This window comes from Anoplophora glabripennis, unplaced genomic scaffold (genome assembly GCF_000390285.2).
Source record: "Anoplophora glabripennis isolate ALB-LARVAE unplaced genomic scaffold, Agla_2.0 scaffold39, whole genome shotgun sequence".
Lineage (NCBI taxonomy): Eukaryota > Metazoa > Arthropoda > Insecta > Coleoptera > Cerambycidae > Anoplophora > Anoplophora glabripennis.
In genome coordinates, this window is record NW_019416254.1 from 826,935 (window position 1) to 853,930 (window position 26,996).

Below are 26,996 nucleotides of genomic sequence, written 5' to 3' on the forward strand. Positions count from 1 at the left end.
TTTACCTGGGTAAAAAGTGACATCTGTCTGTGTGGAAAATAATGACTTTCCATCTGGATATACAGTGTACGAAAGTACCGATGGTCTATCAGAAGTTACGTGAGAGCGATAAAGTAAGCCATAGAAATCCATGTGATAGACAAGGATGGCTATAATGAAGGCGTCTAATAGTCAACGCCCATTTCGCCCTTCCACAAATAAGAAGTGGATCTTATTTGTGGAAGGGCGAAACTGGCGGTGACTATGAGAGGCCTTCATTATAGCCATCCTCCTCTATCGCATGGATTTCTATGGCTTACTTTATCGCTCTCACGTAACTTCAGATAGACCATCGGTACTTTCCTACCCTGTATGTCAAAGCCCGAAATATGTTTCTTTCAAACTTACTGTAAGTATATGGTCGTAAATAAAATAATATTTTGAACATTGGAAAGAAATGTATGCAAATTAAATCCACACCCACCCCTACGAAGGGTTTAATTCCACGCGTTAGTGTTATAACGAATGTTAGGGCAAAACAATGTGAAAAATCGTAGCCTTGTATTTTTCTACTACCAAATATAAATATAAATGTTGATAGGCAAGATACCAAAAAAATATAACCTATCACTCAAAGGGTTAGAAATTACCCACTTATCACTTTAAATCACACATTTTTCTATTCAATATTTTCGCCTGAATTTTGTTACCGTGGTTTTTTTGGGGTCGCTGATTACGAATCTGAAGTCCGAATCCGAAAATTCCTAAATAAAAGATGGCAGATCCAATATGGCGGATGTAAAAATCGGAATGTAGAAATTTGGAAAGTTATCATCGAAATTCAGCCACAGGTATGCGAAAGCTTGATACAGAATTTTCTTAAAAGTCAAATGACTCGAGGAGGACATCTGTACGATATCCTCTTTCATATTTAATGGCAATGTTAAAAACATAGAAAAATTTTATCGACTGTTTAATAATAAAATCTTTTTTTCTGACATGATATCCTGCATTTTTTTGGGGACACCCTTTACAACTGTCAATAGTTATTTAAGAGCGAAAATACACCCATGATCAAAAATATCGCTCTGTAACTATATCAATCTCGACAACGTATCATCAATTTTTTCCTATATTCTTCATATTCTGTTTTTCTAATTTAATTTTTTTATTTCAGAACTGGACTCGAATCATTGTATAGTCTTACGTCACCTCTGTTCGAAGGAACACTCCCAGTGGTCTCTCCCTTACTGCGCCCTATCAAGGACAACTTTATTATTAGGCGTCGTGGTTTTATGGACGGTAATTACGCAATTACTGGTAGGAAACGTGTATCACATGATAGATTCATTGATACATCCGAAAGGTTAAATTAGAGAACTGAGGTGAAAGCATTTCATTAGAGATACTTCGTACAACGTGTGATTCTGAGAATTACAAAATGTTTACTGTTCTCATTTTTCTAATAGTTATACCGTAGATATACAGGATAAGAGGGCCCATCTAATTGTTGACACTGCCCATAATTTTAAAACAATTCTTCCGTAGCCAGAAGGTGGTGCAGTCAACACCCTCAAATCTAAGGAAGATTAGTCAGAACTGAGGGTGTCGATCGTGATGCCCCCTGGATCCTGACTTTCTACAAACGTCAAAATTTGTGGGCAAGTGTCAGCCCTTACTTCGACTTATCTGATTGGATTACTTCCATTACATTTCTGAATTGTGTGTTTTTAATTATATTACTAATTTTATTTATCAGAGTATGTACTTTTTATACTTATAACAAATAAATAAGTAGTATATGCCTTTCTGTAAATGTAACATCTCTGTTAAGACCTTATCTATATTTCAACACGATGTACATATTTAATCGGTAGCCTAAAGAGATTAATGATTCTGTAGTAAATGACCTATTGACTATCTTGTACATAACTCACTTAGAAGAAATAAATGATATATAGTATAGTATTAGAAAAAAACTAAATTGCAATAAAAAGTTAATTATATACATTGTACGGATTAAAGTAAGTTGTAATTTCTTGAGATATTTGCATTTTTTCTTTGCCATAAAAAATATTATAAAATAAGTCAAGACATTGATTTAAAGATATCAATTCAATTCGTATTGGCAGATTCTCACTAAAATATACTTTTTTGTGAGCCTTTTAATCACAGTTTTTATAATTTGTCTAATCTGTTGAATATTAGTTAATGAAAGCATTGGAAAAATAAATTTTAAATAACATGTTACTGTAACACAGTAGTAAAAGTCTTTCCAATGATTGCCTCTGCTTTTACGGCAATTTCTACATGGATTATCATAAAAGTAATAAGCAGGAACTTCCTGTTCGATATTGTTTAATGTAAATAAATAGACGGCCTTCCGTGACCCAAAAGATTCAATCGTAGTTTGTTAGAATTACCTTTTTCCATGCATATTTCAATGTTGCAATTATATTAGTTATACGTTACACCTAGCTTGAAAGCATAATAATATTACTTGAAATTATTTTCCTTTATTGGGCAGAAAAACCATTATGTAACTATATGCTTGGAAAATTCCGTTTTCAAGAAACCTATGTAAGAACAGTCCTATTTATGGAAATACAGGGTGATTCACAACTTATCCAAAAAAATTTGGGAATACATACGGCATGAAAAATGGAGTCAATATCGTAAACAATTTTTTGTAAATTGCTTACATTCCGAGAAAAAAATTATTGTAATACTTTCAACCATTACATAGCTGAACAACTGTAGTCTCTAGCGTCATTCGCAATACGCGTGGAGAGCCACGTGGCCTCAGCGACTCCAAATACTGAAATCCGATTTTACAACCGTCGTTGCGATAGTGTTTACAAAAGGTTTTTAGTTGTTAGTGTCAAAAATGGCTTGCGTGTATATCAACTCGGGAGTTGATGGATATCGTTTTAATTTATGCTGAAGCAAGACAACATTTGTGTTATGGTAAAGCAAGACAAGGTGTTAGTTCGTAGAAACTGAATTGAATATTGATTATAAACAAAAAAATCGTTTGTGAAGTTTACCAACGATTCAACGAATTTTAATTTTCCTCGCCGTGTTATGATTTTTTTTCTTTATCTTTTTTTATATTTATGTACATATATTACATTCCGGGAGTTATACGTGCAAATCCGAAATCCGGGACCATACAGCTAATTCCCGGTACAATCACAGAAAATCCCGGTCATACCCATGTGGCTAGATGTTCTTTTAATATGCCGTCAAGATCTGCACTAAAATTTATGAGTACACGCAACACATCAGGGTTGTCCGAATTTTCTGTCTCGTCGTGTCCGCGAAGTGCTAATTCGAAAGCTCCCCAAAATGTTATGCAATCTATGATTTTAGATAATACATAACGGTTTTTCGTTACCTGTTCATTATGTTTCCGTATATTATCCCAATATGCAGAATCTAACTGACTTCTTATGTTACCTAATGAGAACCAGAGAACCAAATAAAGTTTTTGGTAAAAACGAAACGCTATTCATTTTAATAACTATAATATCCGTAGATGCCCAAACGAAAATATTCACACGTGCCGCTCGCAGAAATAAATCACCACATACCACGTACGAAATATTACTGCATTTACTGCAGCAGTGGCTGTCGTTGTTGCAGCCACATAAGCCCATATAAAAGTGTACTGGGTCACTTGCCTGATTAGCCAATAAAAACAAAGGACGCATCTAACTGTTCGCTGTGCACACATTTTGTATATGAGGTTGCATATATTAAGGAGTGTATCTCGCCTCGTAATAAATAATAATATAAGCTCCTAGATTTATTTTAGCGCGAGTACATTTGGATTTTTTAAATATTCTGTTGATATTTAATGATTAAATATATAAAATTGTATGTGTTCTGCAGCTCCGCAGCTCTTATGGTAAAACCGCCACTGGTTCGTACGATATATTGAGATAGAATTCCAAGAAGACACCTGCGTCGCTTTCTTGGAATTAACTTCACATCCGAGGTAGAAAGACATAGGCAGAAAATTTCAAGGCTCGACTCTGCCGCGGTAAATTGTTACAGTAGTTCCGATAAAGAAATTTATTGGCTTATTCTTTTCTTGGAATTCTATATCAACAAATATTATACGGACGGTATGCTCCGTGAGCGAGATCAGCAAAGATGCTGCCATACAATATCTGTAAAACAACAGGGGCTGTTTCAAAATGTATTCTGAATAATACTTTATCTAAAACACCCTATAGGTATTCATTTAGGTGTTTACCGTTGTACTCTCCTGGCATACAACTACTTCATTATAACTATTCACACTATTATCATTTATTTATATTATATTTATTGAAAATAAACTGTTATTTTGCGATTAAAACGCATTTGTTAAAAAAAAGTAGTAGTTTTACTGAAAGAGGTACATACTTGAATAATAAAGGACATAAAAGTAAAGCGCTTACTTAGAACGTAGTAAAAATTTATGATATATAATAAATTTAACTTCTAAGTAAATTCAATTTTGTTAAAAGGTTTATTCTCCTTTTAAACAGGAATAAAACTTTTTTAGTTTTGAGAATTAATTTTACTAAATAAACATGCAATAATACAACATAAATATAAACTACCTTTGATTTAAACTAAGGCCTTTCAACTGCTCTTCTATTTTGGCTATCCTGTCATTGTTTCTGTTTTTCTCCGTTACCAAGTTCATATGGTTCTGGAAAAAAAAATGAATTATATAGAAACATCAATTACAAGACTTGTTAGTTTTCTATACAGGGTGTCCCAGAATAACGTGTACAACGGAAGACTACAGATTCGTGGACTCAAAATAGGCAGATTTGGGCTAATTCACCTATATCCGAAATCGCTTCGTTTGGCCGCTAGATGGCCGCAAAGTTGGTGAAAATTTTTTGAATTTTGTAAATAACTCGAATACCTATTAATCGATTTTGATTTATTTTTGGAGTGTGGACTTTTGCTTTCAATCTACAAATTTTGGTGTTATACAGATTGTTTTTTAAAACTTACCACTCCTACAAAATTGATGTATGATGATAATATCCATTCATAACTTTTTCCCCTTTCCGGCACTAATGACAATTATTTTTATTTGATAGAATTTTGATTAAATGAACGGTTTGGGTATAAAAAATAATTTTTAAATGTCTACATTATCTTGCCATTCATATTACAATATTTAACAAAGTGCTAGTAGGCTCTGATTTTGTAGGTTGACAGTAATTATTTCAGTTTGGTCTTTAAGTCATTGTTATTATTAGCCCTGTTATTTTACCCAATAGACTGGATATGGAATTTTATTTAGAATTTTTGTAAAAAAAAGTTATTGCATTGCCCTTATTACTCAGAGCTAACATGTGGCTTATGCTTGATGGCCCTCCACCACATTTCACTGTAAGGTCCGGCAGTATCTGAATCAAAGATTTTCTCGACGTTGGATCGATATAGGGGATAATGTTCCTGTTAACGGGCCTGAACGTTTACCAGACTTAAGGACGTTTATCGGGTACGGAGGTACGTCTAAAGTTTAACGAAAGTTGATGTAGATTCGCTAGTGACTAAAGTAGTAAGCCAAGACGGTGGTGAGTCAGTCACGAATAAGATGGGCAATAAGTTCCTTTGACCCATTTAAATCACCAGNAATGTTCCTGTTAACGGGCCTGAACATTTACCAGACTTAAGGAGGTTTATCGGGTACGGAGGTACGTCTAAAGTTTAACGAAAGTTGGTGTAGATTCGCTAGTGACTAAAGTAGTAAGCCAAGACGGTGGTGAGTCAGTCACGAATAAGATGGGCAATAAGTTCCTTTGACCCATTTAAATCACCAGGAACCCATGGAATCCTACCCGTACTGTTACAGCAGGGACTGGACTGTGTAGCTCCGGTTTTAAATCACGTCTTCAGAGCCAGCATTGCACTTGGTTATATACCGCGGGCATGGAGATCGACGAACGTGGCGTTTATTCCTAAACCAGGGCGTCCATCGTATGCCCAGGCAAAGGCATATCGCCCGATAAGTTTAACATATTTCCTCCTAAAAACGTTGGAGATAATAGTTGATATGCATATAAGGGACGGGGTGTTGAGGGCAAATCCTCTACACAAGTACCAATACGCCTATCAGGCAGGCAGATCAGTCGACACAGCCCTTCATAGCCTAGTCTCTAGGATAGAGGGGCGATGGACGACAAAGATCTAGCTTTGGCAGCATTTTTAGATATTGAAGGGGCATTTGATAATCGAAATCGAATCTATTAATTCGGCAGTTCGCAACAAGGGCCTTGATGACACTTTATGTCGTTGGATAGATACCATGTTGAGAAACCGGATAGTAACAGCTACCATTTCGGGAGAGACATCCAAGTGTAAGGTAGGCCGGGGCTGCTCCCAGGGAGGCGTACTGTCTCCCTTGTTATGGGGATTAGTGGTGGACGGCGCACTGGAGGGCCTTAATCGAAAGGGATTTTATATACAAGGCTATGCGGACGACTTAGTCGTTGTCATAGTCGGGAAACATAATATTATCGTTTCAGAACTCATGAAAGAGGCTTTGAAATGGATAGATGACTGGTGTAAGGGGCAGGCACTGTCAGTAAACCCTGACAAAACGGTCGTATTACCCTTCACCAGGAGAAGGAATTTGATTGGACTCTCTGAACCTATAATAGGGGAGAGGAGCATTAGGCTTCCAGGGAAGTAAAATATCTAGGAGTGATACTGGATAAAAAGCTTACCTGGAATGCGCACTTGGAAAAAGTGGTGAGTCTATCTTCTGCGGAGTCCGTACGCGCAATACGTACTGAGCAGTGGGCGTACGGATTCCGCATTAAAGGTGGTCTATTTGCAATACGCATTCCGCGTTTGTTTATTATTCTGTTCTTTTATTTTTGACAGGGTTTTAGTGTGTAGTACTGAATAACTTGTGTTAAGAATTTGTGTACTAAGCTATGGCAAAAAGAAATAATGCAATGTTAGCTTTGCTCCTAGAAGAAGAGGAAGATGATGATTTATTATTGTTATCCATGGTAGATGAAAGAAGTGACTACCAAAGTTTATTTAAGAAAAAAAATTCGAAGGCTCTTTTAAAATTCTTATAGAAAAACATTTAAAAACAATGTCGTTATATAGTGCAGGATATCGTGCCACAATATCAATTAAAATTTTATTCAGCTCCTTTGAAAATTTACAATAATTTTTTGTTTTTTCATTTGTCATAGTTGCTTCTTTACAGTATTTTAATATAATCTACTTGCACTACATACAATGTTTGCTTAGCAACTGCTGCGGAAAAGTCGACGAAGTTGCCTCGAGAGCAACTGCGACTGACATACGCAACGGAAGATTTTCTAACGCATGCGGAGTGCGCTATACATATACCAACTGCATTTAGTAATACTCAAAGTAATACATGCGGAATCTGCAGTGCGTACTCCGCGTGCAGATTCCGCAGTAGATAGACCGTAGCTTACGGCGAAGCATACATTGTGTGTATGCCGTCGCCTTATTGGGAGCACCTGGGGACTGAAACCAAAGATGTCTTACTGGTTGTATACATCGATAGTAAGATCTAGGATTCTTTACGGCGCTGTGGTATGGTGGCAAAAAAACACAACAGACCACAGCGAGGGAAAAACTGAATAGAATTCAGAGATTGGCCTGTTATAACGGGGGCGATGGCATCGACCCCGACAGCTGCACTAGAAGTCATGCTAAATCTGCCACCGCTGCATATAGTGGTGGAAAGAGAAGCGCGGCTAGCAGCATATCGACTCAGGAATAACAACGACTGGAGGGGTAGTTCCTATTCCAGGATCATAGACACATCTATGTTGGAACCAATTTTCGGGATCGGTATCTTACAAGATGGTTCCAAGGTTTCACTTCCACAAGCCATTTGAGACTCGAATAGAGGATCAAAGCAAATGGGAGGAAAGGTTTAATACCCTGGAAAGGTGGAGCCTAGTATGGTTTACAGATTGCTCCAAAATGACCAGAGGGACTGGTGCAGGAATATATGGACTCAGACCCAGATGGAGTGCAAGTACAGTCTGGAGGAGTTCCCTACCGTATTCCAAGCAGAAATTTTCGCGATAATGGCGTGTCTGGCATGTACGAAGAAGTTATAAACGTAAACTCATATATACAGGGTGGCTTTTTTCAGCGTCAAAGTCCAATAGCTCGGTTATGGTAGCACCAGGAAAAAAATATTTTAGGCAAAAGTTGCTCCCAGTCAAGTTCTCCACATTTTAAAATTAGTTTGAATTATACGGGATATCCCAGTTCCCCTGAGCGCCAATCAACTTTGTTTTTTTAAATAAACCCTATATATTTTTGCATTTTTGAATTACTCGATGAATTTTAATGTCACTGTGATTAATAATTATGGTGTCTATTATGCACCGTTTCTATGTTAATTGATGATTTCTTAAAAAAATGACGTTTGCAGCGACTAGGAAAACATTATTTATCTCGAAAACTAAAATTCGTAGATAAACGAAATCTTTACCATTGTTCTAAGCATGACCAGAGCTATCAAACTAATTAGCCTCCATTAATATCCGCCCAAGGATGTGCCAAACACGAGCGCCTAAATTTCTGAATTTTCAAACACAGATAACTTGTTTTTTTTCAAATGGAACCATGTACTAGACTTTGTTCAGGTAGATTCAAAATTTAATTTCCTTTCGATTTTGTTAAGATATGTTAGGGTCTATTTCAAACGGTTTTGAAGATAATCAAATTTTTTCTCAATTTTTATAATTGTGGCTGGTATTTTCATATTACCCACTCAACCAATAGATAAATTATAATTAACAAAATTACAAGACAGGTAAAATCAATCTTTTAATTCATAAAAAATTATAAAATTTAACTTAAATGAAAATGGAATGTTAATTTTAGGTAGGCCTAGNATTTTGTTTAAACAAGCTAATGGAGTTTGACGGGGAAATCAGTTACTCTGTTCACCTAGGCCTACCTAAAATTAACATTCCATTTTGCATTTAAGTTAAATTTTATAATTTTTTATGAATTAAAAGATTGATTTTACCCGTCTTGTAAATTTGTTAATTATAATTTATCTATTGGTTGAGTGGGTAATATGAAAATACCAGCCACAATTATAAAAATTGAGAAAAAAATGTGATTACCTTCAGAAATTCAAGAAATCATCAATTAACATAGAAACGGTGCATATAGTCGAGGAAATAAAGCACTAAAAACGGCCTAACCTCTGAATTCTGTGCAGTAAAATGGATTGTGATGCGGTTTTTTGCATTCGATTCGTTAGAGCGTCCGGAAAGTTTGTGACCCTATGTGATCAATGAGAAATGCAAATTGCATCGGTGCATAAGAAAAATGCATTTTTAGAATTGCATCTTGAAGAGTTAAAATATGAAAAATTTACAACTCGGAAAATATTGACGGAAATGAATACAATTTTACTACTCGGGGGTTCTTGGGGTCGCTGAACACGAATATTACGACGGCAACGGTCTCCGTGGTACCTAGTGCTCTAGGGTGGCCGGTTTCCACGTCGTCTCCTGGAGTTTTGTGGAAATTCGTTATAAACTTAGCCGAAACTCGTTACCTCGGGGTTTTTGAGGCCATGGGACGTGTCTTCATTTACCCCTCGAAAGTGTTCGTATTTACCCCAAAGCATTTAATTTTTGGGGTAAATGTGGCCACCTGTTTTAAACAAATCAAACCTGTTTTTAACAAACAAACTATAAACTGCAACAAAATGTAATATAACTCTGAATTTATGGCACAGGATGGGTCACTTGCTGTATTAAATAAACATTATGTAATGAATAAATGTATTTTTATAATAAAAAATAATTAAGAATTAAATATTTGTCACAGAAACCAGCCATCCTGGGTACCAGGTACCTCGGAGACCGTTGCCGTCGTGATATTCGTGTTGAGCGATCCCAAAAACCCTAAGGTAACGAGTTTCGGCTATGTTTATAACGAATTTCCACAAAACTCCAGGAGATGACGTTGAAACCGGCCACCCTGGGACACTAGGTACCTCGGAGAGCGTTGCCGTCGTGATATTCGAGCGACCCCAAAAACCCCCGAGTAGCAAAAGAAAGAGATTTGGCAACGTTGCACTTGGTTGGCGTGCTCTGCTCGGCGTTCGCTCGCTCCCGTTCGATCATTATGTTTGTTTGGACACCTGCGAATTTCAAATAATACACTACGTCGAGACCGCGGCGTTGCCGCTATCACGCATATGGAGGATAAGTTAGTCAACGACAGCAGTTTGAAGGAGAATTATTATAAATTATGTATCGATTTCTACAAGCTGTCATACGGTTCCTCAGATATCGGTTTGCTATTTATACAAGTTGCTGTGAAAACTGTTCGTCAATTGTTGTGTATTCTAAGTGGAAAGGCCAAAAAAATCTGCATTCTCATAAGACTCTCTACTAAATCATGAAAAATTATTTTATTAATATCTCGTCTCTTAGGTATCCAAACTATAGTATTTTCATTTTCAAGATAGAGTGAAAATAAACAAATACACGCACGTTTCACGTGTTCAGCATAAATCGTAAAATTGAACAGGGGCGGACTTAAAACTAACTAGGTATGAATAAAATAAAACAACAATATTTTACTTTGTGATTCGTAATTTGCCGAAAGTAGATATCCAAAATATATACTGAATAATAATCAAATAATAAATTTGAAAAACTTAAAAATATTCCCTATTGTAAAAAAGAACTCAATTTGAAAAAAAAAGAAACTCTTCGGATGNTGAAACTTCTCTGCATATCCTGGGCGAGTGCCTGGGATTTGCACGTAGCAGAATGGCACTCCTGGAAAGACCCTATTTGGAACCCAAGGAACTGAGAGAAGTGTCAGCAAGGAAGCTTTTGGACTTTGTAAAAAGGACAAATCTACTTGCTGAATAGGACTAGTAGTTGGACGTACAATAGGCCTAATTAGGCCGCAGTGCCATGGGACTTATTAGGACCAACCACTAGGAGAAGAAGAAGCAGAAGAAAGCAGAAAGCCTTTAGATTTGGCAACGTTGCACTTGGTTGGCGTGCTCTGCTCGGCGTTCGCTCGCTCCCGTTCGATCATTATGTTTGTTTGGACACCTGCGAATTTCAAATAATACACTACGTCGAGACCGCGGCGTTGCCGCTATCACGCATATGGAGGATAAGTTAGTCAACGACAGCAGTTTGAAGGAGAATTATTATAAATTATGTATCGATTTCTACAAGCTGTCATACGGTTCCTCAGATATCGGTTTGCTATTTATACAAGTTGCTGTGGAAACTGTTCGTCAATTGTTGCGTATTCAAAGTGGAAAGGCCAAAAAAATCTGCATTCTCATAAGAGTCTGTACTAAATCATGAAAAATTATTTTATTAATATCTCGTCTCTTAGGTATCCAAACTAGTATAATTATTTTTGAGGATTTTCTTAATTTCTTTCAATTTTTTTATGAATATTTGTTCGTCAATTGCAAATCAGATAAACCTCCTTAACACCTTGTGACTATTATCTATGGGACACTCTGAAAACCACAGTGTAAACGTCCACATCTAACACTAAAGAAGCATATCCAAAATGCCATGTTTTAAAAATATAGCCCTTAAGAACCGCAAAGAGTGTCCTTTAACTTTCTTCGCCGAATTGAGCTTTGTTGTAGAAACAATGATGGTCATTTTGAACAGTTAAAATAAGTTGTACTAGATTTTATAACATCAATTTTGTTACTTTTATCTCCAGAATTTTTTATTGTATTTGATCGTTTTTACGAATTATTTCAATAAAATTAGGCACGTTGTAAATAACTCTAATTCGTCGTATCTGTGTTATCCATACCGAAAAATCTTATCTTATAACACTCATTAAGAATTGGCAGCAATAATGACTTAAGATCAAACTGAAATTACAGTCAACCTACAAAATTAATGACTTCTAGCACTTTGTTAAGTATTGTAGCACGCGTGGCAAGATAATGCAGACATTTAAACAATATTTGTTTGTACCCAAACCGCTCATTCCGTTGCACACGTTATTTTGGGACACCCTGTATATGTTGCATGTGAATGTCAAGTGAAAAGATGTCCTCTTTACATTCTGTACAAAGGTCTTTGAGAAAGATAATACACAGACACAAACAAGTATGCGTTTCTGACTCAAGCAGAATTGCGCGAGACAGAAAGAATACATTCGGTCAGACGGAGGAAGATATAGGCGCGGCGGTTCGGGATAGTGGCTACTGCAGCATTGCCTTTTCCATGTTCAGTGGGCACTTGTGAGCGAAGCTATCTCAGACGCAAACTTATTCAGTGTCAGTTTGTAGGTATCCATTTTTCAGAAGGTTTGCTATTCATAAATACTTGGTAATTTTTTTATTTATTATAGAGGCATTAAACTAATCAAATAAATTTGTTTAACTTCATTTGATGATTTTTTAGGAACAAAATTTATTGAATTTATTTCAACTAGCTTTATAATCAAGTGAAGATAATTATAATAATAAAATACATGCTATTATAGAAACTTATTTATTTGATTTATATACCTAAGAATGATTAAAAACCTTGATTCTTCTTTACTAAAAAAACCTATCAGGATCGGTTACGGGTTGCTTCTAATAAACCTATTTTTGCTTTCGAAACAAAAACATGCATTGTAAATAGTAATTAGGTATTTATTTATCTATTTCTCATTGTGGGATTTCAAAGAATGCCATCTAATGTAGAAGCTATTCATTTAAAAAAATTCGTATTATAGAATACCCAGGACTATACGTGACTAATGTTGTAAATATTGTCTGACGTGAGAAGGTATACATTCTCATCAACTTAATCTGACTAGATGCATTATTATTGTATCTCATTCAGTGTAATATTCAGCCTAATCCAACAGCAATACAAGTTGATAATTTAAACTATTATAAACAAATAAATTACGGTTATAATGCCTAAGTTACCGTATTAAAAATATTATGAAATAAATAAACTACTCGTAAGTATAATAGATATTTCTAATTTCTATAATTATTTATTTATTAAACCTTTAGATTATTTTTGACTAAACATGTTGATGTCACAACTTAATATAGTATTTAGTAGATGTACAGCAATAATTTCGTTACTTATTTTGTTTCATATTTATAAAAAAAAAACCTGAAAATTAAAACACATATTTTTGAAACTATCTCTGTTTCACCAAAATATAAAATGTGTAGCTGTAATCTTAAAGTTTGTTGTAATTCACTATTTTTCAATGGTCGTATTGAATATGTGACATTGAAGGATTTGAATGTAAGAATAGATATATATTAGATATATTTTGAAAATCATATTTTCTAACCTTTCAGGTCTAAAGCAAATCTATCTCATTATGAATCTAACGGAAATTTAATATTATTTACTGGTATTACTACTGCTCTTGAAACACATATATTTAATTAATGTGAGGTCTCACACAATTTCAAAAATGATTATGTCGTACATAACCTCCAACATACAAGAAATCTCTAAACGCATTTCTAAACATAAAACAACCAAATTACAATGACAGAAATTTATCAAGTTTAAATAGAACAAACAAATTGTGATTTTGAAAACTCTGAAATAACTAAATTAATAAGAACAAATTACATAGGCACACAAAAAAAAGTCCAAACCCAAGAGACCCACATATCATTTTCGAAGGAATTCGATGTACTGATCCTGTAGTCAAAATTCATGACTTCCCGATAAATTTCGGGGAAAAGTGAAATTGTTGGGTGAAAACTGGCCCAAATATGGGTCAAAACTGATTTTTTCGTAAATTTTGTGAAATATATCGTTTTCGCAGTATTTTGAGGTGCCGAAGAAGATGTCAATAAATTTAATTAATGTTAATTCTAAACTTTGTATCAAATTGTTCATTAAATGTTATAATTATTAACAAAGTGTCCAAGGATAAGAGTTATAAAGGGCGAAATTTTTTTATTTTTTATTTTGAGTTTTTCTCGTTAAAAAATTCTGCTTATATTCAAATGTAGTTTTAAGTGAGTATATACAACATATACTATTTAGTGTTCTGTACAAAAAATTGTTAGAAATATAGTGAATATTTATTTAATGAAAGTTCAGGAGAATGTCTCCCCCTCGCGGAAAAAATACGAACTTAACAGTTGATGAAATGATAGGTTCGTAGTCCAAACTGAGAAATCAGATGAGTGTTCAATTTCAAGCTTGTGTATTTACATTCAACCGACATTAAGTTTTAGACCTATTATTTTACGAAATTACATGCAACTGTTGAATATTTCTACCGTCCTTGGGATGTCCTTGGATTTGACAACAGAGTTTCCCAGGTCAATCCGAGGCCATAATTCATTGCTTACTGCTGTAAGAAGGGACATCGTGAACCGATATTTCTTCTGCTCCCCCCACAAGGCACCTTCACGTTAATGTATTTGACCTTCACTTGACCTTGATCTAGACGTGATGGGGTATATGACACCGGAATCGCGATCAGCGACCCCCAAAAAAATAAGTATAGACAATTAAATTTTGAATTTAATTATTGAAGTATTTATGTCCCCAAGTATTGGGAATTTTTATTTATTTATTTTTTTTTTATATTTGGCCCCCTGTATATTTGATATTAATAACTTTTATACTGAGGTAAGTTAGATTAAATCGGCCTATTTTTTAACTCCAGAAACCTCCTATTAGAGTATGGTCCAAACCAATCTGTGTATACAAACGTCAGAAAATATCAAAATGTTTAAACTACAACAACAAACAACAACTGACAACTGTTTATACCTACCACTGACAACAAATCTACTTTGCAATTTTATAAGTAACTACAGATTTTTCCAAAAATCACAATCAATGAGCATCGACCGCAATTTTTTCCCCGAGAGTTTTTTCATGGGTGTAACCTTTTTTCTCGATAAATCGTTTTAAATCTTATTTAAGTCTTATACAGTTTTTAACGAGCGGATAGCTGTCGACATATTTACCGTAAGCCCTTCGATCATGAACACAAAAATTAAGGCCCAGTCCCATGCTCTCCGCGGATTCCGGCGGCCGACGACGATGCGAGCTGAAATCCGATACGGGCTCTCCGGCATGGCTGCGCAAACAAGCAGATTGGCCTAATGGAGGCTCCGCGAGGCCGAGGGTTAACCTCCGCGCCCATCCCGGATTACCGAGCCCATTACGGCAATTAACTCCTTATGGTGGCGGGCATGGCGGGGCTGCCACCAATTACCGCTAATATGCGCCCCGGCGATCCGTGGTCCTATTATTCTTAAATGTAAAACCGAATAAGTGGCCAACTCCGGAGAGATTTTCGATTCCGTAAATTTTCCATTACCCGGCGCGACGTGATATTAAAATGGTTAGTGCAGGTAGGCAATATATTTAACTGTTGCGCCAGTGGATAAGATTACAAAATATTTTTGAAATGTATTTAACTGATAATCTGTTATTCAAAAATGGATATTATATCACATTTCATATTCCTAAAAAAAAACTTTTATCTGCTCCCACTATAGTAAATAGACTATTAATACATTGTTTTTAAGGAGGTAACTTACCTCCCTAGGGAAAAAAGCGATTTCGAATAAATTGAAATATTTGATGAACATTACATTTTATTAATTATTGTGAATGAATATTTATAGTAATTGTACAGATACATTTAGTAACATTTATAAAATTTTGATAATTAGCCTCGTTGCACACTAGCCGGACCGGCTAACCGGATCCGCCTATCCAAATTCGGCTGGCTCTTTCACACATACTTTAATTTCCAAACCGGTTTGGCCGATTTTATTAGTTTCTGTTGCATTTTTATCATGACAAGAGATGGATCGTAGACACATTGCAATTATGTGGCTTGGCTATTGCTGATGTCGACATAAAAAAAAACAAAAAATATGAAAAATATCCAAAAAATATGAAAATGCTAAAGTTTTGTCCCACTGGACAGGTCTGGATTCAAGCAGTGATATAAAGAATGCTATATCTACTTCTAGCGAACAAACATAGTTGAGTAGAAATATTTAAAAAAATAATTAACACGTCCTGTTCTTTTCAATGAAACCGGACGACTGAACCCGGCAAGTATGAAAGCGTTGACGGAAGGAGCTATGCGGCGAACGGCCACCGGGTTGTTGCCGGTCGCCACCACTGCCAACCAGGCTGCCGGGTACCGGCTATCCGGCGACCGAAGTGGTAGTAGTCAGGGCCCGAGAACTTATACTTGAAAATATGGGGACACTGGGAACCACGTGACTTGAGATGGATATACAAGTTGGGGAAAGAGTCTATAGATGTCGCCACAAAGATTTTGTAGAATAAATTTTGACAATTGCAATTATGAATCATTTCATGTCATTCATGTTGTTTATGTTTATTGTTGGTTAGGTTTGGCGAGTGCTGGTGTGTGTTTTATTTGTGTTTTTAGTGTGTTTTATTAGATATTTCATTCACATTTATTTATATAACATAATAATGTCTGATCATCATATAATCACATTTTTTTATTAATAATAAAATGTTTTGTTTTTTTTTTAAAAAAAATGTGATCAGAGGTAGGTAGTTTTTTTTATGGATATCAACACAACGAAAAATTTAAAGTTGCATAATAAATCTCTATTACAAGAATTAATCAAAGATTGGTTTAGTAAAATTATTTACTTGTAATATTTTTTTATTCACCGTGAAAGCTAATACAATATAGAAAGCACTGAAACTCTATAATCATTTTCACTCTTTTTTTTTCAAAATATGTACTGAAATTTGAAATTTTTTCAACAAACATTTTAAAAAGTTACAGTATCAAAATTATTTCTTATTTTAAGTAGGAAGACTATTAGAGCATTTAAAAGTGTCTTTAATGCTTGAGTGATTTTAATGCTTTTTATCAAATGTACTTATTTTCTCATGGTGACAAAAAAAATTATCTACGTGAAAATTATTTTACAAAATCAATTTCTGAGTGATCTGTGTAGGGTGAGATTTGTTATGTAATTTTAAATTTAGCGGCGGCAGAATACCTAAAACAAATATTGAGTAGGTAGGTATATAGTTGTAGAGCGTACAACTAGATGGCGCTTGCATCTTTTACTGGCTACAGGTAATTTAACTCACTGTATTACCGATAATTCCTAGAAAAGGAAAGCAATAGAAGTTGGAGAAAGTGTCAACAGTTAGCGCTGTTAATGACCACGAAATCTGTTCAAGTTTCCTATCTATAGTATCATTTATCTAGGGTAGTAGTGCATAGTTTTGTGTTGACGCTTTCACACTACCGGGTTCAGTCGTCCGGTTTCATTGAAAAGAACAGGACGTGTCAATTATTTTTTTAAATATTTGTACTCAATTATGTTTGTTCGCTAGAAGTAGATATAGCATTCTTTATATTACTGCTTGAATCCAGACCTGTCCAGTGGGACAAAACTTTAGCATTTTCATATTTTTTGGATATTTTTCATATTTTTTGTTTTTTTTTATTGCGACATCAGCAATAGCTAAGCCACATAATTGCAACGCGTCTACGATCCATCTCTTGTAGTGATAAAGATGCAACTGAGACTAATAATGTCGGCCAAACCGGTTTGGCAATAAAATTATGTGTGAAAGAGCCAGCCGGATCTGGATAGCCGGATCCGGTTAGCCGGTCCGGCTAGTGTGCAACGAGGCTTATTCCCCTCGTGTTTACTAATTGTCACATTTTTCTCAAAATGATTTAATCGCTCCATTTCATTCACCGGAGGCTCAATATTATCTGACTGATCCAGTAAAACAGCATGATGCGACGAAGTACTAGAACCTGAGTTGAAGTGTCATTGCAAAGAATCGTGTTGACTATTTCATTTTTGTTACTTAAACTGTCAGCAACATAACTTTCTTCAACTGTGGCTGATTTCCACCCACCATGTCTCTTGATTGCTAATACATCAACTCCTGTATTATCCAGTAGCGTTGCCGATGTTCTTCGGAATGAACGGCCTGTATATGGTTCAGGATGTTCTAGTTTCAAAAACTGTGCAATCTTATTAGGAATCACAGAAAAGGTATTCTTGCCGACTTGTTGGTTGTAATATCTACCTGCTTGATAGCGCATAAAAAAGCCTGAAATTTCAGTTTTAATTTCCAATCTAATCTTGATATATTTCTTGAGCATTTCTAGATGAGAAACAGAACCCAGACGAAAAAATCTGGAATTGTAACTACAATAATGTCATCGAAATTTGTGAAATTGATGTTGTCCAAAGTAAGTTTGCATAACTCATCAGAACGGCATGCTCCTGCAATGCCTAAGACCGTCACTACCTTCATTAGCAAATATGTGTTATCGGGTGCCCAAAACGAGAAAATCATTAACTTGTTCTCTTGTAAAAACGTTTGACGTTTTAGGTGTATAGACGTCACTCTTACGTTTCAAAAATGCTCTCAGCTTGGGGTATTTTTATACAAGGTAACTTCCTTATTTGAATGAGCGCTCTGAAGTTGATGGGAGTCTCAGGTGTCTGTGCGTGGTCTCGTTCGAGAGGGGACTTCCTAAAGTTTTGTTAACTTATGTCCGAGTCGTCATCATGCGTTGGAGTAAAGAGCAGCGTGCGTTTGCCTTAGAGGCCTATTTTTCCAACGGCCGTTCGTTGGTTTTAACCCAGCGCGCCTTCCGAAATCGCTTTAATACTGCACCATTGGGTCTTGTCCCAGACCGGAAATCAATTCTTTTGTGTGTCACAACGTTCAGGCACACTGGCTCTGTGTAGAAAAGAAGAACTGAAGACGCACGTCCCATCAGAACACTTGAGAACATTGAAGCACTAAGGGTTGCAGTTTTGCGGTCCCCACAGCGTTCGGCGCGCAAACATGCGTCTGCTCTTAAGGCACGTATTCACCAAAAAAAAAAGCGAACACGAACGAGCGAAAATTCTGCATCAATAATAATCATCTAGTGAGTACGGGCTAGCGAGCAAAAAACGTTCGTTTGTTCGCGTTCAAAAAAGATCGAGAGGAAGGCGGTACATCAAAGAAAATACTTGTTCGTGCTTGTTCGGTGTGGACGGGATTCCACTTTGCACGTGAATCGATCGCTTGTGCTGCATCCTACTTCGCCGGGCCGAGTATTCATTTTAATAATTACTCTCCTGTAGTTTGTATCATTTTTCATTATTTTAGGTTCCACAAGTTTCAGCAGTTTTAAAATCTTCAGCAAAAATTCTGGAACATTCCGTACTGCCACTATAAATATGTCTGTTTTTGAATACAGTTTCTTGCCAAAATCGTTTTTTCTTTTTCAATAGACTCAATACAACTAAAGTAGCACTGGCTAATAACAATAATTTCTCATGGTCAGCCATATTTAATACGCTCGCAGAAAACCGATGGAACATGAATTCGCGAACGTGAATTCGCTCTGGTATGGACGAGTTATCAATATTTAGAGCGAACACGATCAAACCTACACGAACAAAAACAAATGTTCGCTCTTACTCGCTTTTTTGGTGAATGCGTCTTTAGAATTTTCGATCGTTCCGTGAGGCGAATTATGCACGATGAACTTCATTTCCATCTGTACAAGTTGGCCATTGTACAGGAACTTTCCGAACGCGACTTTAATGCTCGAAGAAATGCGTGTGAAGCACTTCTTGAACATGTCCCTCAAGACGTGCATGTGTTTTTCACTGATGAGGCCTCATTTTAATTTGAATGGATATGTCAATAAGAAAAATATGCGCTACTGAGCTGCCAACAACCCCCGAGAACTCCATAAATCACACAACGTTTCACTGTCTGGTGCGCAATCACGGCAAACAGCAGAATTCGGTTCAACCAGTATATCGACAATGGGGGGCGTCACTTACCTGATTGATCTTTAAAACGATGTAAACCACAACTGTAAATGTTAAATTTTTTAATAAAAAAAAATTTAAAATATATCTTTACTACTTTTTGTTTATTGCATTATGAAATAAAGATGTTCATTTGTAGCACCTTGTATATCCACGTTCTACTCTACGAAAATAGTTGACTTACTCATTGAGTATTCACTCCACAAACTCGCCGGCGACTTTAAAGTTCTTGACTTTTCCATGAAATATGCTAGCAGTGACATTACAGAAACACCAGTATTTTTGTTCTGGCATCATTCTTTGAAATTTCTATATGCTCGTCCGTAGCGTACTTTCGACTTCTCGAGCAATAAAAATTCGCACAACCAAGGCGACTTTGCAAGATTTCGATTAATGTCAAAATGAATTGATTAAGAAATGTCAAAAAATAAAACCTAATCTTTATTTCATGAACCATAAAGGGACTGTGGGAGCAGATAAAATGTTACACACTTTTAAATCGTTAATAATAATTACTCTATAAACACGGGTTTATAGAGCAAATTTGCCGCATTATTTTATTTTATTTATTTATCTTTTTAAAACTTGCTCTGAACCATAGAATAAATTTTAAAAGAAAAAAAAGTAAAAATCACAAATTCTCGAAGAATCCCTAAAAATAAACATCGAAATACTTTTCTTTGTCACTTTACTAGTTAATCTTTTTTAACAAAAATGTAAATTCCTCGGACTACCTCTGAATTCCCAAGACTTCTTTTGAATTTCGTCAGAATTCCTCCGATTTCCCCTAAATTCTCCATGAGTTCCTCTGACTTACCCTTAAAATTTCTGTCCCATGTACACCATAATTCACCCGCGGTTTACTCTTCGTTCATTCCAACCTGACTCGGACATTTATATCTATGGGTGCGATATACAAACTGTGTTATATGCTAAATGGTTAGTACTACTGAGTGAATTGGCACAGAGCAACCTGTTAATATGCAGGTGCTATGAAAGCAAGACCAGTGTCACATTAAGCAAAACAAACCAACGAAATGGGGAACAACTACCCTGCGGGCTAATGTTCCGACTAGTGATGTAACCAATATCCGCATTCGCATTCGCGAATATTCGTTTGATTTATGATACTCGCATTCGCATTCGCAATCGCAAATATCTTTGAATATTTTGCAAATATGAACGTGAAAGAAAAATACAGAATGTGAAAACAATATTAGGTAAATTAAACAAAAAAGTATTCATTTATTTTCTTTTTAATTACAAAACTTACTTAAAACAATTATATCTTTCTATAATCAAGAAATTGATTTACTCATGTTAAGAAATAATTAACAACAGTCTAACCTCACAATTCACAAACTCATCTGAGCCGGTAGCGAAAACAAAACAAAATTCCAATCATACAAAAATACCGTTCTACCAACTTAACAACGCTAATTTCTTTAGCCTCTAACGCCGCTGTCACCGGAAATATTATGTGCGTCGCGCGCGGCATATTTTAAAAAACTGACATTCGTTACATCAATAGTTCAGAAAGCATTTAATTATACTCGCAGTAAACGCATAGATCGCTCATCAGTAAAACCACCAAACGCTTTCGAGCTTATTAGTTCTCATCAGTATGCCATAGGTAAGACCACAGGAGAACAATCTAGCTAAATTGATATTTATCTACCTACATACTGACATAGCTATAGGTGACTTATAACATACAAAGTGTATTATATTTTAAATGGTTACTGATGTTAACGCCTAGGTCTCCAATGCGGTCAAACTTCCAGATAGTACCAATCTGCTAGGTACACCATCTTATTGGTACTCACTGGCATCTTACTATTTGCTGGCACAACAAGGCCAGTGTAATTCATTACTGATCGGGCGTTAAATCGCGCAGAGTAGTTGTTTCCCCACAATATTAGTTTTATAACCTATAATTTTTCTGCTGAAATAACTGAATTCTTTCTAAAAAGTATTAAAATTAACGTATATTTTCTTACTGTCTTCATATCACTTTAAATTAGCAAGAAAATAGAGGTGGGAGATATTTTGTTTTCCCTATATATACCCCTTAGCGCTATGTTGAAGTTTCACTTATTATTTGGTAGGTAGTTAGGTAGGTAGGTAGGTAGGTATTCCTTAAATATACCAGACTGCTGGGATAAATAGCAGGTAAAAAGATTCACGAGTTGTGTATCTGCATCCGATAGCGTAGATCACAACTTTACATTTAAATAAAACTAGCCCGGAAGTAACATGTATAGCCTATTTTTAGTAGAGGGTTCGCACTTTTAGTCGGTGAGACCACCTATGTTGTATAACTTGGCCATTAGCAAACCGCAGCATCTAGCCAACGTGAACATGGTATCTCCTAAATTAATATTTAACGGTTAACAGAGGCACAAATGAGAATTACAAACATAAATATGCATATCGGACATGCATAAACACCAGAAAAATTATTTTTATAATTAATCAACCTTGTGGAATTTTGATTTAACACTTCCATCAGTTTTTCATTCGTAGAGTTTCAATGGATAATTTTAACTTAATATACAGGGTGTTCTCAAAGTTGAGTGATTTATTTTAACAGCTGGTAGAATTAATAAAAAAGTCGATTTACCAAAAATCGTTTATATAAAAGTTGCAGAAGAAGAGTGTTGTAAAAATCCTGTTTTACAAAAATTGTTCATAATTGTTACAATTTGTTTCTCATTTTTGTTTTTACAACACAGTGGTCAAAAATGACAGGTTTGTACTATAAATTTCATTTTTTTTTTAATAATTGCTCTATTTGGCAACTTTTATATAAACAATTTTTAGTAAATCGACTGTTTTTACCAGTTCTATCAGCCGTTAAAATAAATGACTCAACTTTGAGAACACTCGATATTTTTAAATAACTTTTGGAATTACTCGATTTAAATCTTTCTGAATCTGATAATAGAACATGATTAATATGGCCAACATACTGCAGTACATTACACGAAAAATGTATGATAAAACAAAATGATAAAAAAAATTGAGAAATTTCCTGCTTCTTTTTGTTTTAGCTAATTCATCATTAAAAACATTTCCTAACAAACGTTTTATACCCTTTTGGATTTGATTAAAGGTTATGTAACAAAACACCTCGCAAAACACTATTGTTCAAGACAAGGATATTTAAAAATTGAGACAGCAAATATGAAACAGAAAAACTCAAACATTTTATAAATAAAAATTAATTATCTTTAATAAATTCAACATTATACCGACTGTCTTCTTCGGCATAAACTTTTCCATTTATTTTTTCTATAATAACTATTTCACAGAAAAACAAAAACATTACTTGACATTGGATTAAAAGTCGTGTCTACCTTAATGAACCGGAATAAAAACTGTAATTTTTAATAGAAACTTCCAGTATAAACGGCAAAAAATACAAAAAAGGGTGAAACTAAATGCACACAGTCCACATGCCAATATTGTTTTGCAAATATAAACACTGTGCTTTATTATTATGTACAAAGCATACATGAGAGAGATATAAATTTACATAGAGCTATCGGATAGAACCGCGAGAGCCATCTAGCGAGCAGATTAGGCACTAACGTCAACGTTTTCCTAGTCGACACTAGAGGGCTCATCAGGCTGACAAACTGATGAAAAAGAATATTTTACTGTACAGATACCTTATAAAAATATTAGAAATAAATTCTTCCTCTATCGGAAATGCCTGTAAGTAATGATTTTTCTTAGCTAGCAAGAAATAGTCAAGTACCTATATAATAATTAGCTAACAAGAAATAATAATGGGAAATATAAAATGTAATACACATTTAAATTATCTATAAAGATCTACGGAACATCTAAATTTAGTAAAAGTAACATCTACCTATTTGCAGAAATATTAGACAGAACTAGTAACAGTAGCAACACTCAAATAGAACATGAAACATTTTTTACAAAAATCTGATATGATTTGACTATCAAATTAAGTCTAGATATGTAAGTAGGTACATAGCGGTTAAGTAAAATTTAAAAATATAGGTATAAGTAGATATAATAGATATTTGAAATTAACACAGTACACATTAAAAAATGCCACAATTTTCTAGATTCTTGTTTTAAAAAAATTAAATATACTTATTAACTCATCATATACAAAATTATAAAATAACTGCATAAAAGATTACTTCTGGTATTCTCCACAATTTATGTCGTAAGTGAAAAAAAACCTATAGTAGATTTCATCAAAATGTATAAATAAAAATATCATGTATAAAAATATTTTCAAAAAGTCAACAAAATTGAACTAAGGCAACTCGGTATAAATTAGATAACTTCATTCAAATTCCCCTTGAAATATGGCCCCTTGTTACAGTTATTAATCATTTTTTAAATTTAAATTAGATTTAGATATTTACCCAAGTAAGTATATAAATTACAAAATTATAATATACTTATTGAGTATGAAACACACAATGCAAGGCTGTTTAATAATTAATTACTTTACCTAGGTACTCCCACATTTTTAAATGAAAAATGAATTAAATACATACCTACATGTAGTGAAAATTTCGAGGAAAATTTAAAGAAATTATATTTTACACCACAATTTGCCTGAATGTCTAAATCATAATTAATAGGGTTGAATCATAATTAATTATCAACAAACAACTTAAGCTACATGTTACAAAACAGTAAACAATAATAATCGTAGTGATAATACATTATAACATTTACAACTAATAGTTCGTAGATATAAATTAAAAATAATGCGCGAGAATAATACATATTAAGTGAATTAATATTAAGTAATTTATGTGAAATATGTTTTTATTAAAAAAAGGATATAATAATTTCAAAGAATTGCTGAATATTTAATCTACTTTATAAAAGGAGTAATGTACCTAATTATTTAATAATTTAATAAAAAGTTAACTTGAGGGTAAAGCCATTGTTGTTTAAGAATATAATTTATTGTGAATGTTTCAATTCTTTTTTTTTAATATAATGGTGTCAAGACTGGTTCACTATATTACCATATCTAGTAATGTAGGTTAGGTCACAGAGAATGTAACTTGTGACAATCTAATTTTTAATTTATATAAGCAGTGCTAGTTTCGAAATAGTTATTTTTATACATAAGTATTGAGGTAAATATCTATGTCACACCTGATTTTCAAATATTTCGAATACATAGGTTCACATAGATAATCTATCAGAATTTACTTATTAAATTTTTCTTTTCATTTACCTTTTGAAAATTTTTATTTGTAAAAGGTATTCAATTCAAATAAGTTTATATAAAAAAAACCCTATAAACTAAAACTATAAAGTAAAAGTGCGTTTATTTTGGGTACCGACTTATAACTAAAATGTTGCTGTAAAAAAAAACACTTACCATGCTTAGTTGTTTTTCTTCTATTATATGCTTAACTTTAGCTAAAAGTGCATCCTCTCTAACACGAGCTGCATCTCGTACTTCTCTAATGACATCAGCCAACATTCCTGGTTCATAATCTCGATCATAATGTCTTAAATTCTGTTGCTGTTTAATCATGTTTAATTCAATTCTCATTTCCATAACTTCACGTGAAAGTTTTCTGTTGTTTTCTTTCAATGAGTTCACTTGTTGTGTTAATTTTTGTATTATACGATCCTCAAATGAATTGGAACTTGAATCGCTTTCATTGGGCAACCCTGGGTCAGAAAACCGTCTCTTTGTTGTATCATCATTTTGATCAGAATTTACCACTGGTAGACTTAAATATTCAGTTGTATCGCCATTTAAGTGGGACATGTTATTTACCATTGACATATGTTTCGGAGTACTAACACTTCCCATAAAATTCAAATTTGGGTAACTGTAATTTGGATAATTCATAGGATAAATTGGTAAAGACATTGGTTCAGACGGATTCGAATAATTTAAAAAAGAATAATAAGCCGATATGTCAGGAATACTGAGATTTTGATATGGATGAGAATTTATGGGAAAATAGTTACAGTTAGACATATTTGGATCAAAATTACTTGTGTTACTGGTGGAAGGATTCTTATCGCGGTTTTTCTTACGTTTTGTTACACTTGGTGGGTTTCCATTGATTTCAGGAGACATTTTCATATGAACATTAAGGTTAGGTAAATCCTAAGTTTATAAACCACAAAATAAATGGAGTACACTTTATACTATTAATGAATTTAAATAATACAGTATCACTAATTTTCTACTATCACATATAGTAGTTCCATGATTTAACACTGAATAAAATTATTTACAACACAAAATAATCACAGATGTTTATTTATCAAATATGCAAGCAATTAATGTCAAAATTCAAGGAAAAGAAAGTTCAAATCAAGTTCTCATGTAGCCGCGCCATCTATCAGTCAAATGACACTCCCAGAAAAGCACTAAAATTGTTCATTAATAATTAATATCTAGTTTTCTGTAAGATTTTATTTTCGGTCAACGTTATTTTGAAATGTGGTGCGTCGGTTTCTTTACCGGTTACATAATATTTAAATCAAATATTTTAACTAGTATTTAACAATAAATAAGTCTAGACTCTAGAATGATAAGTACCGCAGTCAATCCCCATTTTGGAGCTATATCCCTATTGCCCACCTTGTAATATGTTTAAATAGTCGATACATTTTTATATTAATGAATTTTCACATATTTTCAATTTTCGGTATTCGGATACAGAATGAAATAAGAATATATAAACTTATGGATTTAGCAAGTAGCCAAAATAGAGAAACAAAGTCGCCATGTCGCCAACATTTGAAAATAATTAGATAAGAAGAATTTAAACTACGGCAGAAAAATTTAAGGGACAAGGGTTGCTTAATTCATAGTTATAATAAACCAAGTAACGAAGCAATTAAATCGCTAATTTAAACAAATCAGAATTTGATTAGAATCACATATCACTACATTAGCATTTTGGCGGCAATAATTCAAATTTTTAAATTGTCCTTTATATGTAGTTCGCGACTTTCATTTAAATTCAAAATTATATTAAATTTGATATGATCTGTGTTACAGTACCAGGTTACACGAACATACGGCTACACGATTTATCTTGCACCTTGCCCATTGTAAAAACCTCATCATACAAAAAGCTATACACAATTATTCATTGATGTCTGGATTCCTAAAGATCGT

At 34.2% G+C, this 26,996-nt stretch overlaps 1 protein-coding gene across 1 annotated transcript in view; it reads right to left on the reverse strand.

The window, feature by feature from the left end:
- The window catches only part of LOC108915754, a 54,593-nt gene extending 28,448 nt beyond the window's left edge, over positions 1-26,145 (reverse strand). The window contains exons 1-2 of the mRNA XM_018721879.1: positions 25,227-26,145; positions 4,593-4,684 (exon numbers count right to left, since the gene is read on the reverse strand). Of these exons, the coding sequence (XP_018577395.1) occupies positions 4,593-4,684; positions 25,227-25,949 (815 nt within the window). The 5' untranslated portion in view covers positions 25,950-26,145. The remainder of the gene's footprint in view (positions 1-4,592; positions 4,685-25,226) is intronic.
- Between the last annotated feature and the right edge of the window lie 851 nt (positions 26,146-26,996).